General features: G+C 35.3%; 1 protein-coding gene across 2 annotated transcripts in view; it reads right to left on the bottom strand.

Moving 5' to 3' along the window:
* The window catches only part of DOCK4 (dedicator of cytokinesis 4), a 541696-nt gene that overhangs the window by 311087 nt on the left and 216335 nt on the right, over nt 1–14274 (bottom strand). For both annotated transcript variants that reach the window (XM_036758430.1, XM_036758431.1), the window contains exons 2-4: nt 5783–5866; nt 3010–3050; nt 305–360 (exon numbers count right to left, since the gene is read on the bottom strand). In XM_036758430.1, coding sequence (XP_036614325.1) covers nt 305–360; nt 3010–3050; nt 5783–5866 — 181 coding nt within the window. The remainder of the gene's footprint in view (nt 1–304; nt 361–3009; nt 3051–5782; nt 5867–14274) is intronic.

The following is a 14274-nucleotide window of genomic DNA, read 5'->3' as shown; positions in this document are numbered from 1 at the left end:
CAGGAGAGCCTTAGATACTACCTATGTGACATTGGACAACTTCCTTAACTAATGTCTGCCTCAGATGTCACAACTTGTAAAAATGGGGATATAGAAATATCTACCTCCCATGGTTGTTGTAAGGATATTACCAGATAATATCTGTAAGAGCTTTGCAAACCTTAAAGTACAGTATAAATGAACTCTATTATTATGATTGTTATATTTATTAATATTATTATCACCAAGAGTTTCTTCTTTGTGCTAAACATAAAGCCTATAAAAGTTCAAAATCAGATCTTAAAAACTAAAACTTATTTCTTACCCTTTGTTCTTAACACACGCATTTTTCAAGTGAATATAGCTGGAAGGAAATATACCCTGGAAGAGAAAAAAATAGTTTTAATTAAGATTCCCCAAAGATCCTACAGCCAGCTGCTTATGGTTAAGGCGGGATTGGTTTTCACAAGTCATATGAATAAAACCAGCCACAAAACAACAAAGCTACCACGGACGGGAAAAAAAAAATCTAAAAATTGCTACCATGTAATCTATATAGCCAGATTCTAGTCATTCCAGCTTACTTGTTCTCCTTTCAAACCTTTTTAAAAATCACTGGTTTTCAAATTTAGGTAAATATTTCAACAGAAATTAAACCTACAGAATTTTAAAGCTTTAGAGAAGAAATATTATTCAGATAGATTCAAAATATGAGAGGATGGATTATTTTATGGACAAGTTTTAACCCTCTATGTTAGAAAGGAAAACTTAATACATTTTAGAATATTTTACTGGAATCTTTTGACTTTCACCCTCCCAATCTAACCCATCTCTCCACTAGGATGTACACTCAAACATGAGACCAGTCACTGAGGGCCACAAATATATACATATATGTATTATATATGTAGGCATGCATGTGCATATATATATATATATGCACACACATATGAACATGGATATATATGCATATACACACACGGACATACCCATACACACATACACACAGGGCTGTAGCTAAAATTTGCTCACAATGCAACATCAGTTAAGGCTTCTTGTGCCACTGCTGCTGCAGGGTACCCAGAAGCGATGTCAACGCACAGCTTTGTTTTATTGACAACAAAGAGAAAACAAATGGGAAATGTCAAAAGGAGAGAAAAAGAAGTAACTTTCTTGTCCATTAGATGACTAAACCCTCCTAAAGGTTTTTCAACTTGTCACCAAGTGACAAATGCAATGAAATATTCAGGCAAACAAATGCCAGTTGAATATTTTATCACTGCATTAAAATAGAATCTAAAAAAGCACACTCAGTATTAGGAAAGAGGTATAAAATAGTCACCCGTGCCTCTTTCCCAATATCTGTATTTCTCTCAATGTAACAGATTTAACAAAGAGAATAACTGTAAGAAAGGATCTCATTTTTTTAAGATAGTGAAAAAATAGCAATTGCCTGACAGACTTTTTTCAATTTTTTTTTCAAATAACCAATTTAAAACTGAAGCTCAATTTGCATCTGGGTGGTAAATGATAAATGACAACTTTAGGTGAGTGTATAGTAAGAAATGAAGTGAGATGTTATGTCCCTTAGGTTCTCTTTGCCTTCAGAGAAAGTTTTAAGATATAAAATTACTAAGTAGAATTAGAAAAAATGGAGGGGGGGAGAGTATATTTAAACAAAACAGCTAGGCATCTTATATTAAAAAGTATTGCGCATGTGTGTTTAAGATGAAAAATGCTATAAAGTTTACATACCAGTACTAATAATTAACTGGCCATTAAATGAAAGATTGGAAAAAAGGGAAAACAGATTATAAAAATGGACAAAAGAAATTAGAGAAGTGGGGGGATAGGGGAGAAAGATTAGGTGTATAATAACATTTTGTAACAGCAAAGAACTACAAAGTACAGGAAGAATACACTAACTGGATAAAAAAATAAACACTGACTTATTTGATGACTACAGAGAAGCAAGAGAAAGCTTCTACAAACTGATACAAAGTGAAATAAGCCAAACTAGAAAAAACAATGCCACAAAGACAATGTAAATCAAGAAATAATAGCAGCAAAACAATTGAAATTGAATGCCTTTAAAATATAACAGCAAAACTTAGCTGAAAAGAAGAGGTTTCACTCTCTCCTCCTACCTTTTTTCACCCTACCCCAAATCCTCCATCTCTGCAAAACTTCTTTGCAATTTTTGTTCATGTTGATTATATCTATCGATATTTACTATATTAGAAATTAACATATTTTAGTATTATTATGAAAATAGTTTTGACCTTGTGGACTCCCTGAATGGGGAAGGGGTGGAGTGCCACACTTTGAGAACCACTAGACTACACAAATCTAGCACTGCAGTAGTGACATTTATTATACAATTTCTAATAAGGATTAATATAAATAAAGGATAATGAACCCCAATTTCTCTTGCTGATATCAGGAATGAGGCTTTCCTACATTTTCATCTCCACAGCCCAAGAAATCTCTTTCATCTGTATGCAGTAAGACTTAAACGAACATACACACACACACACATCTCTCTCTCTCTCTATGTATATATATATATATATATATACACATACACACACACACACACACACACACACACACACACACACACACATATATATATATATATATGTACACATACACACACACACACACACGCACAGATATATCACCAATATATCTGACAAGTGATACCAAAAGTATTTTCATGGTCAAAAAAATTTAGCTGATATTAATTTTTTGATGCACTCACCAACTCCCCATTTGGTTTCTGGCAATGTAACATGTTAGTAATTATGTTCATGCATAATGGGCTTATTAAGGTTCCCCAGTCCAATCTACAAGACTCACATAGGATTGACATCTGGTCACCATTAGAAAATATAATCCAAGTTCAAAGGAGTTTTTAAAATTATTTAAATCTCCATTATTATTGTCATGTACAGTCCCCACTATCTCAACCACACATATAATTCAGATGAAATACTTAGGACTAGAGTTAGAAGCAAGTGTTCTTACCTTGATATTTGGGTTTTTTAAGGCAAATCCTCTATACCAGCCTGTGGAGAAATAATTATATTTTGATAAACCAAAAGAATAAAAAGAATAGTAACTTTTTTCTGCTCCTTACCAATGGGAAGATAGTCTACATGTATAAATTAAATATGTAAAATATGAGAGTTATTAAAATGCAATAAATTAAACCCTGGGAATCACTAGTCTAAGTATAACCCGTGTTAACAAAAGTGTATAAATAAATGAAAATTCATCATAATCATATTTGAAGTCTTTTGTTTTTAAAATACTTTTGCTTTTAAAGTTCGCATGTCTCACCTGGAAATCTGGTCAAGAAAGCAGAAAGAATTTAAGAGCCTTCCAAAATTTCTCTTTATATTGTAATATAGAATAGTAGTATGTCCTGTAGCCTTCTTCCTATATTCACCACTACTCCTCAGTTTATAGTTGACAAAAATGGATATGAACCTGACTGCAACATTGATTATAAGGACAAAATTTCTTCTTGATGAAAAGAATCACTGGAGAAAGCATACATTGGACAGATGGGATGAGGCATGAGTAGGGATTGGCATTATCATTTCCATTCAGACCTATTTCATGCATCTCATCTACTTTTATCAACAGATTAAATTATGAGGATGCAGCCAACCTCTTCATAATCCTGGTTATAGGGGATTCTCTTTACACTGGCTTGTAAGGGTAGATAGCCAGGTTACCAAAGGCTCTGTCTCCAGCATGCTTGAGACACAGAGACAGAAGGCTTTGCATCTTTAGGATGCCTCTTCAGTAGTACGACATGGGCTTTGGATTGTTTTCTCATGGTTAGAGATAGATTTGAACTGTTCCACTTTCGTTATTTCAGCTGCATCCCTCATGTGACCAAGTGAAAACCAAGGAAAATGACAAGCTGGTTAACCTATGATCATAAGAAAAAAATGAAGTCACCTGCCTCAAGTATAGATAGAACCTAACCCTGGCAAAAGCTTTGTGAGTATAGCGTACTGACTCATAACCCGAGCAAGCAAAATGTAGGTTTTAGCAATATTACTTGACCTATAAATTAGCCAAATCCATTTACTAAAGAGTTAATGTTTTTCAGGGGAAAAATATGTTTGCAACTGATAAAAATGGAGGTTATAAACAATCCATATTGATATGTATTTAAAACTGGCTAGCCTGAAGTTTTTTTGTAAGAGTGTTTGCAAATGATAAAGGTAAACTTAACACCTTGAAACGTTTTATTTTAAAAACAATTTTTATAAATGTTGCCAACTTTATATTTCAGAATTTAAGCCCTGAGTAGTAATACAAGTAGGCAATAACGTATACGTTCTACTTAGATATGAAAAATAAAAATTGCCTTATTGTTTCTCCTTTATACTTATCCATTTTCAAAACTTACTCATCTAAATATAAAAACTTCTTTGTTTACAGAAACTAATAAAGCCAATTTACACGTGGGTGCAGTAGGTAGGGCACTAGATTTGGAAACAGGAAGACCTGGGTTCAAATCTTGCCTCAGACACTTACTTGGTGTGGGACCCTGGGCAAGAAAGTTAATCTCTCAGATTCCTCATCTACAAACATGAGGTTGTTGGACTTGATGGCCTCCAAGGTCCCATCCAGTTTTAATACCATAATCCCATGAACTAACTTAAAATGGAAGACATAATTAAATATATTCATAAATTATATTCATTACACATAACTTTTCTTGCAGGGCTATTTTGAAATATGAAGCAATGTTGTCATTTTTCTTGGAAGTCAATTTAGACTTGAGATTTCTTAGGTGTGGGAAGCTCCCAGTGTAGTAATTTAGCAATTTTGTTAGAATATAGAGAGTTGCCTGGGCACACTGAGGTGAAGTGACATCATGGTCCTGGTCATAGACCTAATATATGTTAGAAACAGGACTTGACCTTAGGTCTTCCCAACTTCTGGTGTCCACTACATGATGTTGCTTCTTCTCGTATGCCAGGCTCTCACTGAATTTAATCATTTTCCTTAGCAAACATTATTCAAGTCATGTAAATGTGAATCCAAGTACTAGTGAGCTATATTGCAATAAGGCTTTCCTTTATTAGAAAATTTCTTAAGGAAATTGTCTCAGAAGGAAGTTAGATATAAACTTTTCATGTGCCAGTATAGTATAATAGTATCTTCTTACGAACACGAATACAACTCTCTGACAATTTGGATACCCATGTACCATATAAATGAAGAATTTAAGTGTAGTTCACACAGGGTTAAATAAAGCAGGCAGTTTGAGCTGTTGCTTAAAATATTTTCTTGCGTTTAGATCTGAAAGTTTCAGGTAGAAAGAACACTGAGCTAGCAGGTTGGAGACAAGGGCTCTAATTCCATGTTGGACAGCAACTAGCAAGTCATTTTTATAAGCTTTTTATAACCATCTCCTAATCTAGAGGCTACTCCAGGCACTAATCATCTATGATACCACACATGGAATCCAATTTGATGTACTGGGTCATGCGCATTGTCAGAGTATCACTTCTTAATATTAGCAAAAATGGAGAAGAAACAATATGAGTGACAAAATTTTAAAATCACAAATTCTAATTGATTTTTATTTTCATTCATCAGACCTTAGGTAGATGGAGGTTGGGGGGAGAATCTCCTAGTGTCTCTCTGTGACCTATAAAACTTCAACAGAGATTAGTTTCGTGTTTAGGGAAAAGTTCATAAACTTATGAAGTACACAATGAAACGACAGTCCACGTCGGCCCAAATCAATTGTGGCCAGCAGCACACTTACCATCACATTTCTCCAGGATCTGAACTGTGTCTCCAATTTCCAATGATAGGCCATATGGGACTGTTCCTCGAAAACTGGCAACGACTGTAAAAGATAATTTATAACATGTCATCTCATCTTCCAATTAAAAAACGTCACACCATTTGTCATTAAATGTTTATAAACTAGAGAATGAGAATGAGTTTATAAGCACTTGGATAATAAGCAACTTTGAAGACACATTTTAAATATTTATATTTTGTAGGAAAATTAAGTATATATAACTTGCTTTAATTTATGGACTCAATAACATGCTTTTCAAAAACACATTTAAAAAAATCAATGATGTTCTCATGGGTTTTATAAGTCAGGATATCAGCTGAACAATATTTTTTGGTATATTTGCTAAAAGACATCTATAGTACTGACTCCTAAGCAGTTCTCTGACATTACCACTCAGGGATGAGTGGCCCAAAATTGATCCTGTGATGTAATCATGGATTGGGTTTTGTAAAGACAAGAGAAATAGCAACATTCAGCAACTGGCTATTAGTGTAGAAGTTGGGGCAGAAGAAGAGAAAAAAAAAAACGTGGCACAGAGGGTACCAGTTTCATGGGTTTGCATAAGGATATTTAGAGCCAAAATGAAAGAAAATTACTTTTATTTAAATAGTCAGAAGGGAGGCAAATATAAAGATAGAAAATATGGTTAAATACAGCAAAGGGGGGGGGAGGAAAATATCCAACAGGTGCCCTAAATTGAACCTACAAATAGTTTTCATCTAGTATTGTTAAAAAAAAATCCAAACCATCAAGTCCAAGAGAGTCAATTTATAGGATCGCAGAACACAGATCTGGAAGGGACCTTAGAAACTATCAAATCAAAGTCCCTTATTTTATAGACTAAATGAGGTGCAGAGAGCTAAGATGATTTACTGAAGGTTATCTTCAGAGAGTAGGCAGCTAGGTGGCACACTGTAGATAGAGTGCCAGGCCTGGAGTCAGGAAGAGCAGAGTTCAAATTCAGCAGCACTTTCTAGCTGTGTGACCCTGGGTGGTCACTTAACCCTATTTGCCTCAGTTCTTCATCTGTAAAACAAGCTGGAGAAGGAAATGGAGAATCACTCCAGCATCATTGTCAAGAAAACTCCAAAATGGAGTCATGAAGAGGAGAAATAAATGAACAACAACAAAAAAAGGATAAGCCTGAGGCTAACTACTGGGAAGTCCCTAGTCTCTGGCAAGTCTGTTCCTCTTCTCCATTCTCATAGCTCGTATCTCAGCAGGAACCAGAGCCTCTGAGTCAGAGACCTGAAGGAAGATTCCTACCTAGGGACTTCTCACTCCCTACCTCCATCAGGAGAGATCTCTTCATTTATTTGTCTATCAGCTCCACTCCCTGCACATGGATAGAACACTGGGCTTGGCATCAGGAAGACTCAAGTTCATAAGTTCAAATCCAGCCTCAGACACTTACTAGCTGTGCGACCCTGGGCAAGTCACTTAATATCTGTTTGCCTGAACCCAATGGAGAAGGAGATGGCAAACCAGTGCAGTATCTTTGTGAAGAAAACCCTAAATGGGGTTGAGTCAGATATGACTGAAATGACTGAACAGTAACAAAAAGAACAATTTTCATAGAAATTATCAGAAATTATCTTAGAAATTTGAACATAGGTCTTCTAATCAGATTCTCAATGCTCTTTCTGCTATGCCATACTATCTCAATTTTAAAAAGATAAAAACTGACTTTTGTCATTTTATTCTAAATGTTTAATGTGATAAGTTAAATTTAAAAACACAAATTGTTGTTTGTTCCCCAAGTTGGAAACAACACTATTCCCTCCACAAATGATAAATCAGGCCAATTAAAATGTTCCAGCAACCAACTCAAGAGGACTCTCAAGTCCATTTATGAATTTGAACTAAAATTAACACCAGGAATCAGAACATAATACTCAAACACATGAGAGTTAAATCAAGAGGAAACAGATCTAGCATGACTACCAAATGAAAATAATTTGGGGAAACACTGGGTTATGATGTCATGTCTTTCAGCTGTAACCAGAAATACCAGTATTGCCTAATGTTTCTGGATATTTTTTTCAACATGTAGTCTTTTTGTTGAGGAGAAAAACTGAGACAAATTTCCACTTGGTGGTAGGTTATCTCATATATGATTTTTTCCCCTAAAATCTTCTCATATATGAGACCAACATTATAAAAACAAATATAAAATTCATTCCAGATTGACTTCGAAAAATTCTCATTTAGAATTCCCCTCATTGAACAAAGGTTGATTCCCTGAAAACCAAAGAAAGCCACTGTGGTGAAGCTGAAAGAGTGCAGGAAGTACAGTCTGGGCAACTGATTTCAAATCTTGGCTCTTCCATTTGTTACCTGTTGACTTTGGGCAATTTGTCAAGCAAGAGTATTTACTAAGACCTACTATGTGCTAGACAATGTGCTAGGTGATGGGTAAAGAAACAAAAATAAAGTAGTCCTTATCCTCAAGGGGAGTCAACACGTACTTACAAAACCATGTGAAAATAAATAAAAGGTTGTTTGGCACTAAAGTATGCTCTAGCCACTGAAGACTGAGGAGAGGCCTCATAAAGAAGACAACACTTGAGCTGTGCTTTGTGGGGGGATAAGAGGTAGAGGTGAGGAAAGAATGAATTCCAGAAGTCGAAGACAGAAAGTGGAGTAGTGCCATGTGTGAAGAACTGAGAAACTATACAGGAATGAAAGTAACTAATACATAACAAGGCTGGAATGGAAGGCTGCCAGATGATTTTGTATTCGATCCTAGAAGTAATGGGGAGCTACTGGAGTTTACGTAGCAGAGGAGTGACACAGTCAGCCCTGTATCTTAGAAGAAAAAATCAAAGACAGAAAGTGGAGTAGTGCCATGTATGAAGAACTGAGAAACCATACAGGAATGAAGGTGAGTAATCAGTAATACATAACAAGGCTGGAATGGAAGGCTGCCAGATGATTTTGTATTCGATCCTAGAAGTAATAGGGAGCTACTGGAGTTTATGTAGCAGAGGAGCGACACAGTCAGTCCTGTGTTTTAGAACAAAAAATCACTTTGGCAATTGTGTGGAGAATGAAATGGACAGAGGAGAGAGTCAGCAGAGGCAGAGGAATGAATAAGAGGACTATCATACTAGCCTGGGGGTTGGCAGTGAGAGCAATATAGCAGAGTCAACAAGAATGAGCAACTAATTGGATAAGTAGCAAATCACTTAAACTCTCTGTACCTCATTTTCCTCATCTGTAAAATGAATATATTGGAATAAAGTCTATTTATGGCTGCTTTCAGCTATCATGAACTTCTCAGAAGAAAAGAAGTAGCATGCCAATCATTAAGGATTGGTTTTGTTATGGAAGGGTTGAGTTCCATGCATTATCTAACACAATCCTACATACAGGTATAGACCTACTCATATGTTATGGTGAATTTCAAAAAATAAAGCCCTACACACATCCTAAAAACATCCATTAGTCCAAGACTGTGAAACAACATGGTATTCATAGCTGGCAGATGTTCAGAATTTCACATGGATACTTGACCCCTCAGTAAAATAAAGGAATGAGAAAAGACAATGAAGAAAGGATGAGAGGGTTATAGGAGTTTATCCACATGCATAAAACAGGGAATTCAGTGACCTTAGTGAACATCTGTTGGTCAGTGAACTCTTGAAAGTATGGCCAGGATGACCAATAACGTTAAACTGAGGCCTACATTACAAGTATCGGGTACATATTTATTGTTGTTCAGTCATTTGAGTTTTGTCCAACTCTTCATGATTTCATTTGTGGTTTTCTTGGCTAAGATACTAGAATTGTTTTCCATTTCCTTCTCTAGTTCATTTTACAGATGAAGAACTGAAGCAAACAGGGTGAAGTGACTTGCCCAGAGTCAGACATCTAGTACATGTCTAAGGCCAGATTTGAGTCTTCCTGGTTCCAAGCCCAGTGCTCCATTCACCGTACCATGATAAACATCTGTTGAACCAGAATGAAAGCAATACAGTTCTGGAAGTTATTCAAGACACTGGCTTTGATCTGTATACCCGTGAATAGTGATGGGTACTCAAAGGATCAAAGTGACATTATTGCAACTGGACACTACTCAGCTTGAAGCCAGTGCAAGCAGCCCTGAGATGCCAACCCCAAGACAGAAGAAGCACAAAGAAGAAGGCAGTTAAGCAAAATATCAATGGATCTGAAGCTAAGACTTTCCCCTAGAAACATAATTGCTCATGTTTGCAGGAGAAGGTAATCTACTCAGAGAAGTGGCATAGGGAAAGGGCAAGAAGTACTATAGGAAAAACAAGATAACATAAGCTCCAATAAAGGCTCAGATAATACTTCCAACAATCTACTCTCATTTCATTTATCATTGTCAGACTGAGTCTTAGATAAATCCCTTCTAGTAAATCCCCTTGCCAATCTACAAGTGTGTTACAATAAAATAAAGCTACAAAATAAGCTGAATTTTCTGTTCTGTTTCCTTGTGAAACAGCTGTTTCCTTTTTGTAGACTAAATAACAATTCTCATTTCATGGCTCCCAAATGTACATCTTTCAAACAAAGATGATCTAAGCCAGGTAAACTATCAGAGGATTTTAGTTTGCTTTTCATTTTTAATATATAATATAATCTTTCTTTGATAGCTATAAAAAGAAAGATCACAAAGGAATGAACTCACAAATACAATTAGAAGTAATTAAGGTACAATGAGTAAGTGAAGAGTTATTCAATGTCCATGGTTGGGTCATGCTAATGTAATAAAATTACAACACAATCAAAATTAATGTACAATTTTAATGCTATATGAAAAAAATTACTTATTGAAGTATGTTATAAAACTAAAACCAGTAACAAAATTAGTTTGAAGGAATAAAAGTTCTGTAATCTCAAAGGAAATAATGACGAAAAGTTATTGTTGTTTGCCCTTCCTTTTCAAAGAGGACCACAACACCAGGAAGGTGATGCCATGACTTGCAAGTGAATTAGATTTTAGTAAGGAGGGCAGATCAAAGCCTGTGACTTTCTCCTCTGGAGCAGTCTGGGTCCAGTGGCAAGATATGGATCAGGATGACTAGAGAGGGCCATATGAGTGAAGGTGATACAGTACTGTCAAACCTTAAAGTATATTATAAAACAGAAGTCATCAATGTTTACTGGTTAGGAAAAAAAGGCAGATCAGTGGAACAAAAGAAGTCAAAGGAAGAAATTTATAGCTGCCCTCTTTATAGCAGCAAAAAAAAAAAAAAACTGGAAACAAAGGGGGTGCCTATCATTCCGAGAATGGTGAAAAACACCACAGTTGTATATTAATGAAATAGAACAATACGGTGCAATAAGAAATGGTTACTGTGAGGAATTCAAACAAATGTGAGGAGATTTATATGAAGTCCTCTCCCTCTCTCAATGTAAAAAGAAAAATCCCTAACTCAAAATGTCTTTAATCTCAAACTTCAGTACCTAAAAAACCTGCAACAGTCCCAGAGAAAAGATACAGAAACATAGCTCCCTTCTCATGACACAGAGAGGCAGGGACCTAAAAGGACAGAGTATTGCCTAGAGGCAGTAAGACTGGCTGGAGAGCTGGATTGGGAATCTGCACACTCTTAAAATTTGAATCCTGTCTCATAAATTAGCTGTGTGACTCTGGGCAAGTCAAAACCTCCATCTGTCTCAGTTAATTTATCTGAAAAATGGAGATAATAGAAGCACCTACCTCACAGGGCTGTTGTCGAGCTCCAACGAAACTGTACATGTAATGCATTTCAAAAACTTTTAAAAGTGCTACAAAAGTACCAGCTCTAATGTTGTATACATTGCCAGATATGGTCACTCTATTGTATATTTTTGCTTAATTACTACTCTTTGTCACAAGAGAGAGTTCCCTTGGTGGCAGGGGTATATCCTACCATCACCTTTCAAACTTACTGCAATGTAAAAATATGAAAAACTAATTTTTAAAATAAATATGTTTGGGGAGACATAAGTGACAGCCTTGTTTTTGTCATTAAAGGCTTGATAAAATCCTTCAATTGCAGAGAAAAGTTATACATAGTTTGATTCATCTTTTCCCAGTCTCCCCATTTGTTTCCTGTGGATTAATAAACATTTCAATAAACCTAACTTAAAATGAAGTCTTTAAAAATTTGAGATCAACCATTTCCTCACATTTCCATTACATTTTGAATGGTATTTCATAAATATCCACTATCATCATTTGCTATGCCATTCATTTAAACAAGATAAGTAGAGAATACTGATTACCCACATATTAAAATAAAATAGCTTTAAGCAAGCTAGGAAAGCACGCAATATTTTGCAACTAAAACTGGAGAGACAGACAGAGACAGAGAGAGAGACAGAGACAGAGAGACAGGGAGGGAGAAGGAGAGGAAGAGGGAAAGGGAGAGAATGACAGAGAGAGGTCATCTCTCAGTCATAATGAAACTACTGTATCATTCAAAGGGAAATTCACTTTCTATTCTTTAAAATAACTAAACTTTTGGAGTAAAAAGGCTATATACTTAAAAAGCAGCAATGTAATGCCTGCGTCTCAGTTTTCTCATCAGTAACACTGCGATAATCTCTTTATTATCTATCTTGAAAGACAACTGTAAGGATAAATGAATGCAAATGTAAAACCCCTCCCTTTATAAATCTTAAAATAATATAAATGTCAATTAATTATCATTACCAGGATACTATGATGTTCAAAAATCTAAATTCATTAACAAAACTTGTATAAAAGTGATGATTCAATGCAAGATAAACCACTGTTCCATTCCAAATTGGTGAATATTATTCACGATCACTTAAAATGCTCTATGTAGTTAGGATCCATATCTACCTGGCATTTCCAACTTTAATTTTCACTAATTATTGACATATTTATATAACACTTTGAAGTTTACAAAGCATTATATTCACAAGAAACCTGTGAAAGCATTAATATGCACATTTTACAGATGAAGTAGTTGATGTTCTGAAAGATTGTTACTTAGCTCATGATCACACAACAGCTGTCTAAGGTGAAATTGGACCTCAGAATTCCTAAGTTCTAGTCACACCTGCAAGTGGCCTCTCACCTATTATGTGCAGAGGACTCAACTTGGTGCTAAGAGAAATATGAAGTCTTAATACCCTTATGGAAATTATCATCTTGCAGGTTCTAGGGAATAAAAATTAAGTATACTTTATTTTTGCTAACTAGAGATTTATAATTTAAAATGGAAAGCAGTTTTAAGTATATTATCTTTCATATGTATGGCATTATGTTGATTGTAACAAACCCCTAAACAATGCTAGTCTCCAGGAAGAAATACATAATTACTCAAACTAGGGATTTGACCTAATCCACACCAGAAAGCCCAAATGGATGAAAAATATCTATCATTCATACTACAGCAGGCACTTGATCAACATCACACAGATCCTGGAACAGACAGGAGAAATGCACAATAATTACAGCCCAGAGTTAAATAAGAAGAAGAAAGTGGTATAGATTGCTTCTGAGAAATTATGAAGCTCATCTAACAACCTCAAGCTTCTCACCAAACATGATTTTCTAAATACTAGCATTCTATCAGTGTTGCAGTATGGCAGCAAGACGTCAGAACAAAATAATCTCTAAAGAATTAAAAAATAAATATCACAAAAGACACTGAGAGATGTGGAAAATGTGCCATATAACTAACAACAGAGTATACTACTCAACAGAGTGTACTGTATAATTAACAAGAAATTTGGAAGAAGTACAGGAGTAAAAGCAGTCATCAAGTAATTGTATGATAAGAAGAAAAGACGCACTGGTATTGCGGTGAGTTCAAAGAAGATATGTGGAGAGTCAGGTTTCTCCACTGCTCTCTTTCCAATGACAGGGAAAAAAAAATCAAGAAAGGCGTCAGGTATTTTGAGTAAACTCCTCATGGTGAAATTATTAGAGGATGTGGTCATGAGTTACCCAAGAAAGGGAGTCAGTGATGGGTTGTGATATGTATCCTTGGATGGCATTTCCAAATCTACATTAAAGTCTTATTCAAATGTTACATGCAATGATAATGTTACTGATTAGCCTTGTAACAGGAAAGTCAATATTTTTAATTATTTTAATTTTCATTATTCCTCAGTTTTTATACAGGTTACATACTGAAAGTTAATTTGTTAAATCACAGGTAATTTAAAGCACATTCTCCCATATAAACAATTTATTTGTTTTGCCACTGATCATATATCAAGTGCCTCTGCTCAATGCCCACCATGGTTAATGTAACTCAGATTTTGTATAGCTGTACTATACATTTTGTGTATCCGTACTGTTGTGAAACAGTACCAATTTTAAAACAACACTGAAGAGGAAATCATTTTCTTTTGAATACTGATGTTTGAGGAAATGCAGCATTAATTGGAGGAGGATCAGAAGGCAAGTGAAACTTTGGTGGAAATTCGTGAATGGACCTTTGGACACATTTCACGGC

Source organism: Trichosurus vulpecula, chromosome 5 (assembly GCF_011100635.1).
Source record: "Trichosurus vulpecula isolate mTriVul1 chromosome 5, mTriVul1.pri, whole genome shotgun sequence".
Taxonomy (NCBI): domain Eukaryota; kingdom Metazoa; phylum Chordata; class Mammalia; order Diprotodontia; family Phalangeridae; genus Trichosurus; species Trichosurus vulpecula.
Note: the sequence above shows the minus strand (reverse complement) of the source record. Positions and strands in the feature narration are given on the sequence as shown.